The sequence below is a fragment of the Glycine max genome, chromosome 18 (assembly GCF_000004515.6).
Source record: "Glycine max cultivar Williams 82 chromosome 18, Glycine_max_v4.0, whole genome shotgun sequence".
Classification (NCBI taxonomy): domain Eukaryota; kingdom Viridiplantae; phylum Streptophyta; class Magnoliopsida; order Fabales; family Fabaceae; genus Glycine; species Glycine max.
Genome location: NC_038254.2, coordinates 1 through 20,664, shown reverse-complemented (window position 1 = coordinate 20,664; position 20,664 = coordinate 1). Strand labels below are relative to the sequence as shown.

Here is a 20,664-nt window from a genome sequence, read left to right as displayed (position 1 = left end):
TGAGTTGCCCGAGACTATTATCTTGAGATTTGCTATTTGGAACCACTTCAGGAGCCAATTTAGGAGAGGTTAGAAGGTCCACAGCTGATTCCTCGTGAGATAGGGCCTGTCCTCTGTGCCCCACAAGCTCCTTTCTTCTAACATAATATCTAGTGGCAGGAGTTGGGGTTGGGCCTTTAGGTCTGGGGCCCATATCCCCCCCTCATCCACGCAAATTTGATCTGGGGTAGAATGGACCTTATTATAAGGCTGGTCAACAAAAGCTGGCAGACTTGCTTCGTTTGGAGTTGACTTATGCTGCTCCCTACCTGAACCTCGGACTGTACCTGTCGGAATTTCCGCAAAAAGCTTTCCGTGTTGGGCCTCCTAGTTGTGGGTATTATCTCTCCCATCCCCTTGAGGCATATCATTAAATGCACTCCTCATTATCAGCTTTTGGCCAGAGCTTTCTTCGGGTAACACAGCAGGATCAACGGGTGGGGGGCAATTCAAAAAATTATTGTCGTTGGGTGGTTGGTCCACGACCCCATGGTCGTCAAAGACCCGGTCCAAGCATCGTTGACCAATGGCTTTTACCCAATGGTCACGACGCGATTGAAGGGAGTAGGGCTGCCTCCCGTAGGTGGAAAATCCTTCAGCGTCGCCGGGAGTGCTGTCGGAGATCTCGAAAGTACTATCGGTCCCGTGGATATCTCCTCTGACAGTGGCAGGGGTGTTTGGCTCTGTCGAAAACGGAGATGGCGGAAACCCACTGGCCATTCTCTTCAGGTTCCGCCGCGCACCCAAACAAGACATGTCTTCAACCACATGAATGACGTTTGAAGCTCCGTCTATGGTCGCCATCACCTCCGATTGGATCCCCAACCTTCGCTTCGTCCTGATAAGGATCCTTGCCACGTCTATCCGCGTTCTGTTCTCCACCATTTCATCAACTTCCACTAGGTCACCTATTTCCGCCACCACCTTTCCCATAGATTCCGGCTCCCACACCGTCGGCGGCAAACCCCACAGGAGAACCCATGCCAGCCTATGTGTCGGACGGATGTCCTGGGACCATTTCTGAAGGTCCATGATCGGAGTGGACCCGTTCGTCCTCTCCTCATGTATAATCTGCGTGGCCTTAGACTCTTGCAGGTTATGGAAGATGACCCAATCATCACCCCAATAACACGGGGTAACATCATTATCTATCACCCATTTGAATTCCTCGTCTAACCTTTCAAACATGCCTATATTTTTTAAACGCCCCACCCAAGCATTCTGTATCCACTCCTTCTGCGCCGTTGATATATCGAGGACCACTGGTCTCTTCGCAACCTCAGCGAGTTGGGGAAATTCTTCCTTCTGGTTGCAGAGGATACTCGTTCCCGGTGAAGCCACCTTAGCTACCTCGACGTACGACCGAAATCTTCCGCCATTATCATTCATTTTCGAGCCTCCTTGGCTACGTCTGACCTCGCCTTGCAAGTTGACATTATCAGGCATACTGTTACTATTTTGCTTCCTTATGGCCTCCTTGCTCCTTTCGAATTTGGGCTGGTTAACAAACATTTTCCTCCCTCCAAAGAAAATGCTGTTATCTAGTTTTCTTTCCAGCCGCACTGCATCTTTAACATCCTTATATCTGACAAAGTCGAATCTCTGCCCTTCTCTGTTTTTATATTTGGGGATGAAAACCTCCCAGACCTTACCCCATCTTTGGAATGTCTACCACAAGTCCTTCTCGTTAACCCATGATGGGAATCTAGAGAAGTAAAAAGTTGTAACGTCAGCCTTGTTCCTCCATGTTACTGTTCTATTAGCTCGATGCTGGTTCGTTGGTCTTGATTGCACTCTACTAGCTGTCGTATTCTTGTTCCTCCTACGTGTTACTTCAACCTATTCTCCATCATTGGTTAAGGATTTGGTGTCCTCCTCGTAGTCCACATCCCCTTTCTCTGCGTTTCTTCTTTGTATATTGTCCTCCACGATCAGTGCTCCAGCTCTGTACACGTCCTCGCCGCTCTCTCTCCAGGTGTCTCCCTCTGGGTCGCCCTTTGGTTCTCTCACTTTCTCTCGTTCTCTCCCCCCCTGTCTCTCCCTCTCTCTCTCTGTCTACTCTCTCTTCCTCTCTCTCTCATCTCCCTCTCTCTCTCATGTGCTTATATGATTATACTAATTTTTCATGTTGTACCATAATCAACTCAAGTCATATAATTTTAGTAGATCTGGTTCTATGGGTGTATTGGACCGGACACCAGGCAGGATTTCCGGTTGAACCAAATGATCCGGTCCAGTTTTGATAACATTGCATAAATCAGCAACCCTACCATCTCACCTGATTTGCCTTATGTGAGTGTTCATGTATTGAACTCTAGGTCACAAGACAGCAACACAATCTGATATCCCGTAATTTGGGACAAAATTACCCACTAAAAGGATTTGGATCCAGGTATTTAGTATTTACCTGATAAAGCTATTGAAGATGGATGCAAATATAATTACTTTAATACCCACCTTGCCTCAGCACATATGTTATTTGATATATAAATTTGAAATTAAAATTTTTTAGACAATTAACACAAATTAGTTGGTGACTTATCAGTCTCCACACATTGTATTCTCATTTCAAAACTTTCTCCTAACTCTTGTCATCTAATGTCTTTGTGGCTTCATCTTCATCTAGTTAAGATCAGTCAGCTGTTCCCCAATCCAACCAATCATAGGAATAGAATTTTAATTAATGCTCTCTGTTTTGATGATTTTTCATAGTTAATTTAATATTAAGCAGTAGTTTTGTTTTACTAGATTATAAAAAAAAGGTACATTAAAAAGAAAACATATTTCATTTAACTAAAATGCATGTCATAGAAGCGAGTATGGGTATATAGGTAGATATAAGACATGGGGATGTACACTGAAGTTGCAATTCATTCAAATACGAGTGCAGGAAAAAGTTCTTTTAAACATTGGTATGTGTTATAATTATGGGTTATAATTAGATATATCTTTAGAATAGATTTCTCTGTTTTATCTTGTTGTAGAAGACAACAGTGTGTCTTGTCTTGTCAAAGCTTGTCAAGCTGTCTCTCTCCCCATTGTGTATATATATATGTTATTTGAATGAAATAAAAGCTAAGCTAGTGAGTGAACAGTTTTCTCCTCACAAAATCAAAGCTTCAAGTGTATGGGAATAGATACTATAGTATCATACCCAAACCCTACCCATTGTTATCCATGCCTAACTCTTTTCACTTGGTCATTCTCCCTTAGTTTATTTGTATGGGCCATGCTTATGCAATGCATGTTCAAATTAAGCTTAAGCCCAAGCACCATATATTCATCTTGTCATATGAACAACCCTATGAAGCATCATAATCATCTAAAGCACCCAATACACTCAAATACTATGAAAAGCCTTGCACCATAGGCAATTATGTATTCAAACTTACTTTTCTATAAACATAAATGACAACAAGTGTACATACCCTACAAGTATAGAAGGAAACGGAAGAGCAATGAGAGTAGGTTTTAGCCGGGAACATGTTTGCTGCTCTGACTCTGTGCTGCATAAATCTTGGCCAGATCTCCTTTGAGAAGTCTCATCCACCTTATCCATCATGTTGGAAACTGCACTAGCAATCAAATTGTATTACAGTATTAGTATAATTAGTATAATAATGAACAACAAATCTCCATCACTAACGTCAATGCAAACTTCTACCCTTAATACTGGAAGATCCACCAACAGATGATTGAGATGGACTCATTGGTTCTGAAGAATCCCTACATTCATTAATGTTGGATTCAGCAGAAACTCCATCAACTACGCTTCCAGTATCAATCAATTGATTGCGTCCTTTGCACCAATCAGTTACAGATAATGGCCCTTCCAAATTGGGAAAAGCAGATTTCAAAGCTGTTTTTATGTCAGACTGCAGCAAACTGATGACAGTGGATGCATGAACCTGGGAATTCAGAATACTGGAATATAAGTATAAAAAATGGAACGGAAACCAACCAACAACACCATTGACCATTATCTAATAACATAAAGCCCTAAAATAAGGAACCCCATAAAATAACCAATATTAGTAAGTGGGAGGGGGAGGTGACAAAGAATTCATAACATCCCATCATAAATCATTAGACAGATTTCAAATTTGATAAACTCATAAACTACAACAAAGCCTTTCACCAGTTGTCAATTTACATAATCAATCTAAGAGGCTGGTGTTAGGCAATCAACAACAAATGTAAAACATCCTCAAATCCTTATGACATAGACAGATAAGTTGATTATTGGCTGAACAACTAAATAAAACCAGAATATTGAGAATATTACATGGAGGAGTCAATATAAGCATAGAACAGAAAATTGTAGGTGTTATCCTACATAAGGGGATCAGCATCTTACCTTGTTGGAAATAGGAGCATTTAATGATTATTATTTTCCAAGTAGCTTAGTTACGGTGTTTAGCTGAGTTCAATGTATGTAAGGGTTACTATTGTTATTATTATCCAAGCAATATTTCTGCAAGAACACAAAATTTACATTTACAAGGTTTCAACACATATAAAATTTATTAGTAAATTCAGTGTATCTATTTAGTGTCTATTTCATAACCTTAAATGACATGCAAATCCTTTCAAGAGTGAAAGTTGGTAAATAACACTTTTCCATGAAATCAGAGGTTTTGGTGGTAATTTCACTTGGTTCAGGCCCAATGGATCTGCCAAGAGCAGACTTGACAGATTCCTAGTTTCAGACCAATGGTTAGCCCGATGGCCTGACACATCCCAGCATGTTCTTCACAGAGATTACTCGGATCATTGCCCTGTAATTTTGAAAACTAAGCTGGTTGATTGGGGTCCCAAGCCCTTTAGGGTGCTGGATTCGTGGCTCAATCAAAAAGGGTATCAAAGGATGGTGAAGGAGACTTGGTCTAAGGATCAGCAAGGTGGATGGGGGGGCATTGTTCTTAAAAACAAGCTGAGAAACTTTAAAAATACCATCAAACAGTGGAGTAAAGTGAATGCTGATATTAATGTTAGTAAAATCCAGAGATTGAGGCAGCAGCTTAATGACTTGGAAATTACAGCTGTTGATAGACCTTTATCTCAAGATGAAGCCAAAGTCAAGAAATCTATTCAACAAGAGCTGTGGGAGGTTTCAATTGCTTATGAATCTATGCTGAGACAGAAATCTAGAGAGAAATGGATTAAGGAAGGCGATAGCAATACAACTTATTTTCACAAAGTTTTAAATTGCAGAAGAAATTACAATGCTCTTCAGGGTCTCTTCATTGATGGTAATTGGGTCCAACAGCCTGACCGGGTCAAAGATGAAGTTCTTAATTTCTTTCTTCATAGATTTACTGAAGACAAGATGTTCAGACCCACTCTTGATGGGGTATTCTTCCAGTCCATTGATCAGAACCAAAGAGAGGGTCTCATTGCCCCTTTTTCTGACCAAGAGATTAAAGACGCTGTTTGGAGTTGTAGTGGAGATAAATGCCCGGGTCCCGATGGTTTAAATTTCAATTTTATTAAGGCTTTTTGGAAGATTTTGAAACCTGAATTCAGGAGATTTGTGGATGAATTCCACTATCATGGAAGCTTCCCTAGAGGCAGCAATGCTTCCTTCATGGCTCTTATTCCTAAATCAAATCATCCTCAATCTTTAAACGATTACAGGCCTATTTCTCTGATTGGGTGTATGTACAAAGTCATTGCCAAGCTTTTGGCAAACAGGCTGAGGAGTGTCATTTCTGGTATTGTTGATGAAAGGCAATCAGCCTTCATAAAGGATAGACATATCCTTCATGGAATTCTGATACTTAATGAGGTGGTGGAGGAAGCTATGAAGAGAAAGCAGCCAGTCATGGTCTTCAAAGTGGATTTTGAAAAGGCCTATGATTCTGTATCTTGGTCTTTCTTGGATTATATGCTGTCAAGATTAGGCTTCTGTACTAAATGGAGGCAATGGATTGCTGCCTGCCTTCAATCAGCAACTATTTCCATTTTAGTGAACGGTAGCCCTACTAAAGAATTTGCCCCTACTCGAGGTCTGAGACAAGGGGACCCTCTAGCCCCTTTGCTCTTTAATATAGTGGGTGAAGGTCTCACTGGATTGATGAGAGAGGCCATTTTGAAAAATCTTTATAGAAGCTACTTGGTGGGAAAACAGAAAGAGCCTATTAATATCCTCCAATATGCTGATGATACTGTCTTTATTGGTCAAGCTTCTTTGGAAAATGTTCTTGTTTTGAAGGCAATGCTTAGAGGCTTTGAGATGGCCTCTGGTCTGAAAATTAACTATGCTAAAAGCTAGTTTGGGATCTTTGGAGATTCTGTTAATTGGGATCATGAAGCTACCCAGTTTTTGAATTGTAGGCAGATGGGTATCCCCTTTCACTACTTGGGTATCCCAATTGGGGTCAAATCCTCAAGTCAGGTGGTATGGCAGCCTTTGCTCAGCAAATTTGAAGCTAAACTCACTAAATGGAATCAGAAAAGCTTATCTATGGCTGGCAGGGTCACTTTGATAAATTCTGTTTTGAATGCTTTACCAATCTATCTCTTATCCTTTTTTAAACTACCTCAAAGAATAGCTGATAGATTGGTTTCTCTACAAAGGAATTTCATGTGGGGAGGGGAGCATGATCACAAGAAGATCCCTTGGGTCAAATGGGATGAAATATGTCTTCACAAGAAGGAAGGGGGTTTGGGAATCAAGAATCTGTCTAAGTTTAATGCAGCTCTCGTGGGAAGATGGATTTGGGATTTATACTCTAAACAGAATCATTTCTGGGTCAGGGTTCTAAATTCCAAGTATGGAGGATGGCCAGCCTTGCAGAATGGCAGAGTTCATTGTGGGGATTCTCATTGGTGGAGGGACCTCAGGAGGATATATCAGCACAATGATTTCAGGATTATTCATCAAAACATGGCTTGGAAGGCAGGTTGTGGGGACAAAATTCGATTTTGGAAAGACAACTGGCTTGGGGAGGACTGCAATTTGGAATAGAAATATCCTCAGCTCTTCATTATTAGTAAGCAGCAGAATGATCTAATTTCAAACATGGGTAGCTTCTACCAGAACAATTGGAGATGGGATCTGAAATGGAGGAGACACTTATTCGAGCATGAGGAGGGAATAGCTGTGGCTTTCATGGATGAGATCAGTGCTCATCCTATTCAGTGTCATCTGAAAGATAACTTACTGTGGAAAGCTGATCCTACTGGGAGGTACTCTACTAGATCAGCTTATAGACTTCTGTCAAATCTAAATAGTTTTGCCTTAGATGGGAGGAACTTTCAGCTTATTTGGAAATTAAAAATCCCCCCAAAGGCTGCCATTTTCACTTGGAGGCTTATAAAGGATATGCTCCCTACTAGAGCTAATCTCCAAAGAAGAAATGTGGGCCTGCAGGAAGCTACCTGCCCTCTTTGCCATGAGGAACAGGAAGAGGCAGGACATCTCTTTTTCCATTGCACTCAAACTATGGCCTGTGGTGGGAATCCTTGAGGTGGATTCAGGCTAGTGGAGCATTCCCTGCTTCTCCAGCAAGTCATTTCAGCTTATTTTCTGATGGTTTTGATATAGGGAGACACCATTCTAGATGGTGTGGGTGGTGGGTTGCATTAACTTTTGCTATTTGGAAGCATAGGAACTTACTGATTTTTCAGGGTATTCCTTTTGTATCTTCCAAAGTGATGGATGACGCCTTATTCCTAGCTTGGTCCTGGTATAAAGCTAGAGATAAAGAATTTAATATCCCTTTTAATCATTGGTCTTCCAACCTTGTGGAGGCCTTTGGTTAATCTGGGGTGTTTTTGTCTGTTGGTGGGGATTTGTGATGGGTTTATATATGTTTTTTGGGAGCTTCAAAAACATCCATCCTATGTTAGAATTGTAGAAATTCATTTTACTTCTATAATCAAAGACCAAATCCTAAATCCATACCCCTAAGGAAAGAGACATAAACGGTTCAGAGATTTACAACATGCAATAGAAGGAGCATTTAAAAACATTACAATAAAAGCTTACATCAGCAGAAAGTGGATCCACTAACTCCAAGCCAGCAATGTCCAATGAATGAGAAGAGGCAAGACTTCCCCCACAGCCAGCATGGACCATGGAAGGCCCACAACAAAATCCACGCCTCCACTGTTCTTGCATTGCAAGCAAACCATAAGGACCATCACCACAATCCACATCCAAGGCCAGATCAACAAAGGAAATAGCTTGTTGGACAAGTAATGCTATCCCATCAAGAAGCTCCTGAAGTGGTTTCCTTTGACCATAAGAAAGGATACCTTCTTCATTGAAAGAATTATGAGGAAAGGAAGGAACAACTTCCATGTTAGGTGAATTTGAAGGTTTTACAACTTTGGAAGCTCCTAATGTGCGCCAAACACCAACAGGGGCATTAAGGTGCCCATCAAGCATTCCTCCATCAATATCACCTGCAATTCTAATTGGTATATTTTCTTTCTTCTTAACATCATACTTGCCAGATATGTTGTCTGTTGTCATACTTGGATCACTAGGAAGCTGATTCAAAAATGAAACCCCAGTTGACCTACTCAAACCAGCAGGCATTAGGTTACCTGAAGACAAGAGAATATGGCGTAACCTGCACATGGAAGCTTGCAACATAATACATGTGATATCAGTTGCCAACAAAGTTTTTGCAGATAGAAGGAACTGCTCTGCTTCATGTGTGCAATCAGTTGTCTTCCTTATGGCAGACTTGACAATAGCATTAGAACCAATGTTTGAGAGTGGTGGCATCCCCTCAGATTTAGTTATGCTGTTATCATTGCAAGTGGCAGGATTTTTATCATTTTTTTCTTTCCTACTTTCCACAAAAGTGTAGTAATATTTTGAGTGGAGACTCATAGTACTAGCATCATGTTTTCCAGAACCTGTTTTTGTGTTGACGGACTTTCCATTCTTCCCCTCTGATCCTTCAGTGCAAGTAGAAGTGGGCGGTGCTGCACCATATAAGTAATTGCTTGAACTTGAAGTTGAACTCTTTGCTTTTCGAGATTTCGGAAAATATGGGCTTCTGAATAATGTTGTGGAGAACTCACAAGTAGGGGTATCAACAGCTCCAAATTCAGGAGCGAATGTCATCATTGCTTCAGCTTTCATTATATGATCAAACTCCCTTGTATACAACAGTTGATTTTGATTGGTTGGACCCAAAGACATGGAGTTATTCAAGTTATCTTGACTTTTGTTAAGACATTCTTCTATGGATGTTGAAGGAGGGGGGTTAAAGCTCTCAAAGGAAGCAAAGCCAACAGGCAAAAGTATTTGATCTGGAACATCTATCACACCACCTGGACTGCTGTTGACATCTCCACAATCCGGGGCAGAAAGCATGAGTGCCTGAGATTCTGCAGTTCCTGGGGGCTGTCAGAAAATGATCACACAATAAGAAACTGATATATAAGAGACCAAGAAGCAGAGAGAAAGAACAATAACATTAGAATAATAAAAAGGAGGAGCTTATAAATTTGAAGTATTCATGAGTCAAACAAAAAGATCCCGAGTGAATTTATGGAAATTATACAATCTATGAAGTCAACCATATCTTATATCCAAATTTTAATTTGAAGAATCATCAATAAATAAAATAATAAATGAAATAAAATGCATTATTTTACACACACACATAAGAAAGAAGAGACAAGGCATAAGAAATTAGGAAAACACCTTACACTCCCAAACAAAGAGAAGATAGAACAATCTAAACAAATTCATTAGTGCAATAAGAATCATGGATCTTCAAACCCTCTTTATACTCGAGGAGGTCTATATTAAGGTATAGCAAACAAACCAAAAAGTGTAGAGGGTAGTGTATGTATTTTTATCCATAGGAAAACCAAACTTATACTGTTCCAATTTATAAACCGCTAGAACGAACAAAATGCATAATTGTAAAGGAGTAACACAACTCTTTGGATGTCTAATTTACAATTTAAGAGTTTAAAAGTGTTGGGCACCTGTTTAGAAATGAAAGTCACAACTCAATGACTCTAACTAAAACTCAGGATTATAGAGGAGAAAAAAGTGGAAATCAAAAGAAGAAATCCTCTTTAAATCGTAGTATAAATATTCAGATACCTCTCCAAAAGGTAAAACATCATTTTCAAAGAAGTCACCAAAATCACCAAACTCTGATAGAAGGGCTTGAATATCCATTTCCATGCCTCTATCATCATCATCCCAGTCCCAGTAAGACCCAATTGGCTCATTTCCTACTCCTGTAATGGCTGAATTGTTCACTTCCATGGAACCAAAATCAGACATGTAAGCATCTTGCACAGGAATGTTTGTAGCTGTACTTAACAACTCTGTCACCCCTGTTCGAGACCGCTTAGAGCCCTGCAGATAAATAAAAGCGGCTATAATGCTCAATTGCACAAAAACTAGGATCGGCAAACAGGAAAATTAAAAACATTCTTACAGCAAAAAAAAAAGACAGTACAATAATAGCACATGGAATATTGTTAAAGAATCTTTCATATTTTCAAGAAAAATACTGCATAATAATATTTTTTCTCAATTTACTTTTAAATTGCAGTAAGTTAGCCTTCTTCATGTGCATACAATCTAGCAAGTGGCTAGGTTATGAAGTGAGAAGTATGTGTATCACTATGTTGTAAGGGTACTGCTAAACCTAAATTGGCCAAGTACCTGTATCCAGAACCGATGGTCTCAGTTTTACATTCAAATTTAAACTGTGGGAGTGTGTCTGTCATGTACTCATTAGGTACCTAAGGGTATGGTAACTACTCTGATCAGCATCGGTGCATTATGCATGCAATACATTACATTTAGCAAAATGCTACACCACCACCTTGCTTTTTCATAATCCAATAAAATATTATAACGCCTTTATCCCAAAGAATATAAAAAGGTGGGAAATTTATGGTAATTAGCTTTAGTAGTTTTGGCAGAAGTAAAGAGACTAAAAAATTTTATGGCAATGTGCAGTTTATACTATTATTTGATTCATTTGGTTGAAGGGTAGTGTTCATATTGTGTGTAAAGCACATGGTTTTTTAAGAGGTCCCTAGCAGATATGCAGAGTGATTGGTAGCTTTGTTGCTTAGATTTTCCCTTTTGGATGATCAATTATCCTCCAAGTTCGTTGTAATTGTCTTTTACTCATCATGGTAAACTTTCTTTTAAAGTAAAAAAAGTTCAATATTATTTTTTCAAAAGTAAATAATGATATACCAATTTGGGGCCATCACTGTCCAACTGATCAGCAGAAGATACCATAGACTGTCTACACGTCAAAGAATCAGCATCTGCCTCTAGTTCACTTGGTCCTGTAGTCTTGTAATCACTATCACTAGAGCTGGCACTTAAGCTACTAATACTGCTATTATTGCTATTGCTACTACTATCATAACTACTTTGTGTGCGGGTTCCATTGATTTCAGTCCAAGGATCTTCAGTACAATCCACATTACCAGCACTGCAGAAAGCAGAAGAAAATTGAGGCTTTAGCTAAAACCAGAACAAATGCACTCAAACAGGGTTCACAATTAACCTTAAAAATAATCAAAGATGTATCAAGAAACATCTCAGACAAAAACATGCATGAATGCAGAGAGCGATGCAAAGACTACATACCAGTGAATAAAGGAAGAGGAACCAGGCAGGGATGGTCCCATCCAATTCTGCAGCCAAAATCTGTATGTTTCACATTAATAGAGTATATGAATCACAGGGCTCTTCTGGGAATTGAAGTATAATGGTTCATATGACAGGACAATCACAATGCACATACAGCATATTCATCTAACAAAAATAAATTTGTTACAGCTAAAGTGGCACCAAGAATTGTAATTTAGGTGGAACCAATTACTAGTGTAGGAAATTGTGTCAAAAAAATAAACAAGAGTAAAATGAAAACAAGTAAAGATGGGTGTAGTGCACACAAAACAGAGAAGACAAGGCATGGTAGCTTGTGGATTAAAGGCCAACTATTAGAGTTCAGATTCTGGTCAGATGGGTGATGAGTTATTTAATCTAGGGGTTATACAGAAGATATGCTCACTATGACAGTATGACTGGTATTCAAGTGGCAACAGGGCACTATTGCAAAACACCATGATGGTGAATCATACCAGCATGAGCATTTGGGAGCAGGGAGGCTGTGCTCTACTTTGCTCCACCCATCATTAACTACTCTTGCACAATTCACGCTACTATTTGCTGCATATTGTTGGAGCATAGCACCAGTATTGTTGATGAGATTTGTTTTCTATGTAGCTGATTTGGATATGATTCAGAGATTAGCTTCTATTGGGAGCCAAGCATGCAGTCATTTCAAGGAGGTTTTCCAAATAAATATGCAGAGGGATTGGGCAATTTTTCCCCACTGACATTTTTTTCTTGTTTTAATTTTCCTTTTAATTTCATAATGATGATCCCTTATTTTTAAATTTCCTTGTAACTATCTTCTATCTAAATGAACTTTTATTATTTAAAATAAAAATCATATATCAACAAAAATCAAGCAGGAAAACTAGCTTGACTAGAGAGTCTTAACAGTTACACACAAAGCTCGTAATCAAAGAAAGGAAGAAAATAACATAGAAGCATATGTCCATGGAAAAAAAAATACCTTCTCAAGGAAGACCTTGCTAATGATGTTTGTAAGACTGGCACAAGCACTGCCTCAGCTGGATAGAGAAACGTTTTATCGTAATCCAACAAATGATCTGGTGGTCCCTTGTGATCACTTCGTCCCACAACAGGAGATTCAGCAACATGAAGTTTGGGTAAATTCCTGACACTATTTTTGTTTGGCTGCAACGTGTTGTCAGTTCCAGATCTAGGGAAGCCAAGACTTACTTCAACATAACAATTCTGCCCCCTCAGCTGGCAACCAACACCCTGGGAAACATGATATGGGAGACCTATAATTCCATTGGACACCCTAAATTTGGTAGAACTGCTATTAAAAATAGAAAGGAAAAAAAAAAGGAATTCCGTCATGGGTGATATCTTCATATATCAAATGTCTATATAAAAGGTTAAAAAAGGGACCTGAAATAGCTTTGCTTGACAAGATCACTAGGAGAACAACCAGTCAAGCTGCCACGAATTCCATGCGGAGAAACAATTACTGCCACAAAAAATGTAAAATAAAATCAAATGGTGCCAAGAAAAGTCACCTGGAGAACTAAGATGAAATTAGTAACCCTTTGGGATATTGCTAACTACTGATTGGTAATGAACATGCATGAGCATATGATATTTGTTAGAAACCCAGCTTAGAAAATAGAGCAAAGAAAAAGATTGAATATCTAGATTGAAATAGAACAGAACAAAGGAGAGAAAGATCTCCTCCAGGAGATTCCCCTTTACAAAGGATTTCTGTCACAAATTACAAATGATAACAGATCTGAATGAATTCCCCTCCCTTCAGTTCTATTAATTTACGTCACAAACTTCATCTGACTCCTTCCCTCATTCTAACTATCCTAATTAACACCCCCCCAGTCTTAACATTATGACACCTAAAACAGGGGACAACATTTAGAAAGTGATAATAACATGACATATGGACGTGTCACATAGATAGAAAAAGAACAAATAGTCTCCTCCAGCATAGTTAAATTGGGATGCACATTCCTTCTAATTATCAAAATATCTGCAATCAACTGTAACAAAATCTCTAAGCAAAACTTAGTTCTCAGAACAACGAAACTCCCCTAACCCTCTTAAATTATATAATAGACTAAAATTGACCATGTTCACATTAGCAAAGGTATGCAAATTCAAAACGCTATCCCAAAGGACAGGAATCCTCATCAACCAATCTTTGAAAATCCTATCATTGCTCTCCATCATTACACACAAAACAAAAGCCAGCTATATATTAGAGTATTCTTACTCCACTAAGTGTATTGGTTTTTACTTAGTGTCTAACACTAAGTAAAAACCAATACACTTTACTTAGTGGAGTAAGAATACTCTAACTGACACCAAGTAAAAACCAATACACTTTACTCAGTGGAGTAAGAATACTCTAATACCAGTGTAACACATATTTTAGCACAAGCAAAGATAGATAGATAAACAGATAGATAGCATATCAAAGAATGGTAATCCTTTGAACCAACAGAATTTTATGAACACAGAGCATGCCAACCTGGAAGTCTATATGTCGACTCCATAGAATGTTTTAATACTTTTTCCAGATCAGCTGTGGAAAGCATTCGGATATGCCTGATAAAAGGGAGGGAAAATAATAGGTAAATATTTCAATGCAAGATGTACTATTGACAAACTAAAACAAATAGCACTGTCATACTTTGAGGATACTATGACATGTATGAAGATTGCCTCCTCAGTTGCAGCAAAGACAAATTCAACTGCAGGCTGTCCTCTTCTGGAAATATCAGAAATATGCAATAGCAAATTCAAATTAAGAAATATTATAAATAGAAGATAGCAGGGCCACTGTCAGAAAGCAGTGAACAAACTAGATCACACATAATACATACAAATTGCATTGAACAGTCAAAACAGCTTTGGGATTTTGGATTTAGCAATTTCAAGGTCAAAGCAAACATGACTGTAAAATATTTTACTGTTTCTGTGGTTGTACCACAGACATAAACCTTTATTTATAATCTGTAATTATACATAATTAAGGAAATCAAATAATGAACAATAATGAGAGAAATCCCTAATTTTAGCTACACAATCAAATCGTATCAAAACGTATATTTGACACTCCCCCTCAAGCTGAATTTGTGGCTGAGAGAGAGATGCATGTATTTTATATTATTGTTTTAAAAATCAGACCAATAAACTATGAAACAGTTACTTTCACTGTTTCAATTATTGGTACAATTTTTAAAGCATTAATTCTATTTTTTAGGAATTTGAAGCATTTTATGTTTTGTGAGATCAATATTTAGATTTTGTTTTATTATGATTACAATTATATAATTTCTAAGATTATATAAAACACAACTTTTTTAAAACAAATTTTATTATTAATATTCATATTCAAGTAATTATGAAATTATTTCATTCATATTTTATAAATTATATTATATTAAAAAAATATTACCGTATAATTTTTATAATAATATTGTCCCATGCATCGCACAGGCACTCCATCTAGCATTACTATATACTCTAACAAATCTAAATATAGCAAAAACATACCTGAAAATTTCTTCTCTTTGAAATTGATGAAACTTTGAAAATACATCTCCAAATCTCATGTAATAAAGCCCAAGCAAAGCTCTGCCAAATTCAATAAGATAAAATGGCAAGATATGAACAATATTAATTTCACTTACAAGAGTTTAGAGAGAGAGAAAATACCTTTCTATACAATTCCTTAAAGCCTGAGAGAGAGCAGCTGCAACCTCTTCTGAATCCCCAGGAGCCAACCAAAGCCCAGAAGCAACAACTTCAATGAATAAAAAAAAATCCAACGTAAAGATATAATCAGGAAAAACAAAAGTGGGAAAACTCCAATCCCATAACCTTTGAAGAAGGGAATGTATATAACCATTACAAAGGTTTAGTTATATATACGGTACCTCTTAATCCAGATACTGCTGTCTGAGCAGTCTCAACAACTGATGAATGACGCCCCCGAAGAAAAAGCCACAGCTTAATCTTTTCATCTTCATGTTCAATATAGAAGGCAGAAATTTAGCAATCATTTGGAACAATTGAAAAGTTGAAGAAATGAAACATAATGAGAAAATCGGTTTTTAATGCATTTTCTTCTGCTTGGAATGCTAGAAAGCATGAAACAAAGAAAAAATATGGGCGAATCCTATGTTAAACATTTTCACCTCATGATAGGAAAAGAAAACACATTGAGCCAGAAGAAAAGTAGCAAAATGACAGGTATATACTCATTTCATTTATATTTATATTTTGTTACATTGTAAAGGTTTAAATGTCATTTAAGTATTTAACATGATTACATTCTTTCTTGTCACTTTTCTCTCCTTTTTCTTTATATGAAAACAATAAAAACAACAACAACAATGCCTTGTTCCACTAAGTTAGGTTAGCTACATGGATCACACGAAATTAAAGACCAAATCTTCAAAGATATTATTTACCATAAGATCCCTCTTAACAACTTCCTCTAATGTCCTTCTTGTTCTCTCCTTTTTACTGGAATAAAAACCATGCAATCATCCTCACTAGTGCTTCTAGTAATCTTCCTGGTACATGTCCAAATCACCTTAACTGATTTTGTCACCTTTTCCTCAATCGGTACTACACCAACATCTCTCTGTATACAATTACAATCATTTCATATTCCATCCTTCCTTGTATGGCTACACATATCTTAACATTATTCTCATTTTTGCTACGATCACCTTTTTCTCTTGTCCCTTTAAAACCCAACATTCACTACCATAGAGTATAGTCAGACATATAGCGGTACAATAAATTATATCAAAACAATGAAAGAAAATTAGTTTTCCTGTTTATTTTCTTTCTTCTTACTTTCTCTCCCACCCCAAACAAAATATTAGGCAACTAGAAAATGGGTAACCATTTCCACCCTTTCGTTGTAAAAAGACGCATAATTGCAGATGATCACAAAACCACTAAGTCAACACAATCTCTACCTGGATTATGCAATCCCTGGGATGGATCCCAAGGTCCAACAAAGGAATTGGTCCATGTGCTGAGAAACCCCTCCTTCTGAAGTTGCAGATGTGATGAAAGCACCAGTAACATTGCAGCATCCTTTTGGTCCACTTTAACACTGTTTGAACAGAAGGAAGCCTCAGTATTAGTAAACCAACAAACCAAAAATAAAGAAAATGTATTCAATCTAACCTTTTGTCAGGTAGAGGGTTCAGGTCAGGTTCATGAGGAAGAAACTGAAACCAAGATATCTGATGCATACTTCCCTGTACAATTTTCCAACAATATAAACACATATATGAAGTCATACAAGCAATTCATAACAAAAGTGAAGCAGCTAGGGATATATTAATTTGTGGTAAAAGTTAACCAAATCGCATCTTTGAGCTTTATCTTTTTGTTCCCATTTTAATGATTGGAGAAGGGAGATTTGACTTTGAGATCTCTAATTAGACCAGCAGGTCATTTTCTTTTTATTTGATATCTTTCCCACAAGAGCAGCAAGTTATAAGTCTTGGTTATTTTAAACTCTTTTATGAAAAAAGGTGCTAAAGCTCGGTTGATATCCATCCATGCCACTGATTGATATGATCAAGCAACTAAACAAAAAAAAAAATTAGTTAGCCTAGCTTTCAAAAGACTCTTCTCATCTTGTTCTACTAATGGAGATCAAAAGGAAAAGAAAGCCTTATAGATAAGTTGAGTTTCGGATCAGGCCATTCACTAGTCCAAGCAACAAAGATACAGGTAACCCTTGGCTAGAGTACCATACTGCAACACCAAACATAATTATAAGCATGTGCAGATAATGAAACTAGTCATCCACTAAGGAAGGGGGACTGAAACATGTAACCATTTGTGTTTCAGCACAGAGCAACAGTGCAGGTATAGTTAAAAAATTCTCCAGTCAACCCTTGTGATGCTTAGCGGAAAAACCACAATTCCAGAATTCGATCAAATAGGGAAGAAAGAACGTGCTCAAAGCTTGTTAAAGCCTCCCTGTGTGTGTGTGTGTAATAAAATTATATGCCGTCACAAACCAAACTTACTTCTAAAATAAACACCTTGTATCGACTAATTATACGATAATTTACAATACTTTTAGTCGTTAAACATGTTTGCACTAACTTATTCATGAGATGAGTACAGCACCAACTACAAAGTCAGCTTACGAGATAAGAAAAGGGGTAAAGCGAAATTAATCATATTAAGTCGCAGCATAAAAGTAATCACCCAAAAAAAAGTGAGAAGTAGAAAAACCTACGATTTTGAAAACATTTGTCCACATATCTGGAATATGGTATGAAGGTTTCAGTAAATTGAACTAGGGTTTGGTTGCAAATGCGATGATGCCGGGCGGTCGATCTGTTTGTGTTGTGTCAGACTGAGACTCCGACCTAAGATTAAGAATGGGACGAGGGTTTATGATACGTTTACTTGCTTCTGCTTCTGCACAAACCAACCACAAATGCACCCCACTCCATTAAAAAATTCCGAATCTGATTCAGATTGCACCACAGATCCCACCGAGTATTTGTTTCGATCAGGAGTGAAAAAAAAAATACTTCCATAATAAATAAATTATATTTTCAATGAATTACTACTTACTAGTATTAGTTTAATATGATTAATTAAAAATAAATTTAATATTTATATATTAAGTGAAAATAATTTTTATATAGTTTGAATTATTTAAATTTATTTTTATGGTAAAATTATAAAAAAAATCAGAATTTATGTACGGTTTTATAGTTTTAAAATAAATATTAAGAGTAAAATGTTAACAGTAGAAAATAGTCTGATATAATTTTTTATCATTTGATTACTTTGTCAAACATATAAATTTTTTCTTTTAAAAAAACATATTAAATTTTTAATAATATGGAAATTTTAACTCTTTTCTAGAATCTAAAATATTTAATTTAATTTCAACATTTTACTTTATACAACAGTAGATTTTTTGTCTTTCAAACAAAAAATACTAGATTTTCTATCGGGTTAACAAAATATTTAAGATGTTTTATTTGGACTTTGTATGTAATGTGAGTTTCTTTTGTTACATGGGCTGGGCAAGAAAGCTCTTTCTAAATACACTTACATTTTACTAAGTACACTTCATTACTTCTATATTTTTTAATTACCAATTGTAGCCTTTTAAACCCTATTTTTACCCTCATATCTTCTACCCTCTCTTCCTCCACACCCACTATTCCAAAAATGTCTTGTACAACCTAGACCCTAAAGAACTAGCCAATGCTATCAATGAAACCAAGCATATCCAATTCACCTCTATAGCTTTTCTATCCTCTCACTCTTTGCTTCCCAATATGGAATATCTATTTAAATTTATAGTTCATATTTATATGTAAATACAACTATCAAATTATAACCACCACAAAAGAACACCTATTATCGTGCACTCATTATGTTAATGAACCAAAAGTCATGCACCCATTTTCCAACTTGTCATGCTTTCCAACCAATTGGATTGGAGTAATGGCATCATTGCACTAGAAACCATTTTTTCCGCTTCCTCCTTTGCCAAAATCAACCACTTCATGCCTTTCCTGCAAACCAAATTCCAATCATCTTGTGTATTAGTGAGCAAATGTCACAATCTCGATTTCCTACAACCCTAAGGAACTTCGACCTCTCTTTATTTGATGATGATGGTAGTATAATTCATTCCCTCCTTTATTCTTCAATGGTTTCAAAAAATTTACATGGTGAGGGTTACGAAAGATGTTTCTTCTAAGGATTTCCATGATGCCAGATTTGGGGAACCTATCTCTCTCCACGACTCTCAAACTCTCTCATTACTCCTCCGATGATGCCCTTGACACTCCTGTCAAAACCCTAATCAATGGCTTCAGTTTCGAACTTGCCTTTGAACCTCGGGTTTTAAAGTGCACCCGCGGCTCCCTGGATTGGGTCTAGAAGCCCCCCACGACCGACAAGGCCTTCCAGGATCGCCTTAAAGATCTTCCTTTTCTAGTTGGCGCTCCCAAGATGGTATTTTTTTTAACAATCTTTAAATTATTGATTAATGGATTTGACATGTAATTAACTATTTTTGTTTTAACTGATAATGGGTTTCATTTAATCTTTTGTTATGTGTTTGGGTTTAGGGTGAATGTTGTTTTTGCTGCCATTTTATTTACCCTGGGGATGATGAGCTCTTGTGTTTTGTTCAAGGATGTGACGCGCACTACCATTCTGAATGTGCAAAAGAAGCTGTTGGGCCTTCCAGTCTGAAAAAATTCAAGTGTCCACAACATGTAAGTTTTTAGTGACATGACCCTCACTTCCTTAATGCACTGATTTGCCTTTGCACATGAATTTACATGTATTGGATCCTACTTTATAGACGGTCTTAAAATTATAAAAGCATTATAAAAACATTTAAACTAAATTAATGGTGTGATCCCCTTCTGTTTAAAAGAAAAAATTGCAGGGGATCCTAATCCATTATAAGTATGACAAAACAATAAAATTACTGTGACTAAAGAACCATAGCCTCGAACATCAAGGTTTTACAAGTTTTAAGCGATAAAAGAACATTAACAAAAATTTGCGTAGCCTTTCAACACTCAATATCAGACATAGAATTCCACCTCATTACAGGTTGGAGAATACTACTAAGCTCATGCTCTTGCCCATCTCTCAACACTTTGACTAATGTTTTTTCATTAGGTTTCTTCATAGACACCAAGTGATGAAATATTATTTGTTCTCTATTTCGAAAAGGGTTTGGGGTTTGCGGTTTAGGGTTTCCGATTTAGGGTTTATGGTTTAGGGTTTAGGGTTAGGGGTTAGGGTTAAGGGGTTAGGATTTAGAGGTTAGGGTTTGGGGTTTGGGGTTTGGGGTTTGGGGTTTAGGGTTAGGGGTTAGGGGTTAGGGGTTAGGGGTTTGGGGTTTAGGGTTTGGGGTTTAGGGTTTGGGGTTTAGGGTTTAGGGTTTAGGGTTTAGGGTTTAGGGTTTAGGGTTTAGGGTTTAGGGTTTG

At 37.4% G+C, this 20,664-nt stretch overlaps 1 protein-coding gene across 3 annotated transcripts in view; it reads right to left on the bottom strand.

Moving 5' to 3' along the window:
- Nucleotides 1-18,202, bottom strand: part of LOC100782017 (mediator of RNA polymerase II transcription subunit 13) — a 37,541-nt gene extending 19,339 nt beyond the window's left edge. Inside the window, exons 1-16 of one of the 3 annotated variants that reach the window (XM_006601805.4) lie at nt 17,925-18,202; nt 16,853-16,926; nt 16,639-16,778; nt 15,583-15,669; nt 15,362-15,449; nt 15,200-15,280; nt 14,334-14,411; nt 14,172-14,248; nt 13,064-13,142; nt 12,639-12,971; nt 11,642-11,701; nt 11,240-11,483; nt 10,121-10,381; nt 8,033-9,406; nt 3,704-3,947; nt 3,468-3,609 (exon numbers count right to left, since the gene is read on the bottom strand). In XM_006601805.4, the coding sequence (XP_006601868.1) occupies nt 3,468-3,609; nt 3,704-3,947; nt 8,033-9,406; nt 10,121-10,381; nt 11,240-11,483; nt 11,642-11,701; nt 12,639-12,971; nt 13,064-13,142; nt 14,172-14,248; nt 14,334-14,411; nt 15,200-15,280; nt 15,362-15,449; nt 15,583-15,669; nt 16,639-16,778; nt 16,853-16,926; nt 17,925-17,948 (3,386 nt within the window). In that variant the 5' untranslated portion in view covers nt 17,949-18,202. The remainder of the gene's footprint in view (nt 1-3,467; nt 3,610-3,703; nt 3,948-8,032; nt 9,407-10,120; nt 10,382-11,239; nt 11,484-11,641; nt 11,702-12,638; nt 12,972-13,063; nt 13,143-14,171; nt 14,249-14,333; nt 14,412-15,199; nt 15,281-15,361; nt 15,450-15,582; nt 15,670-16,638; nt 16,779-16,852; nt 16,927-17,924) is intronic. The other 2 variants (XM_014770806.3, XM_006601806.4) reach the window with 2 other exon arrangements.
- Between the last annotated feature and the right edge of the window lie 2,462 nt (nt 18,203-20,664).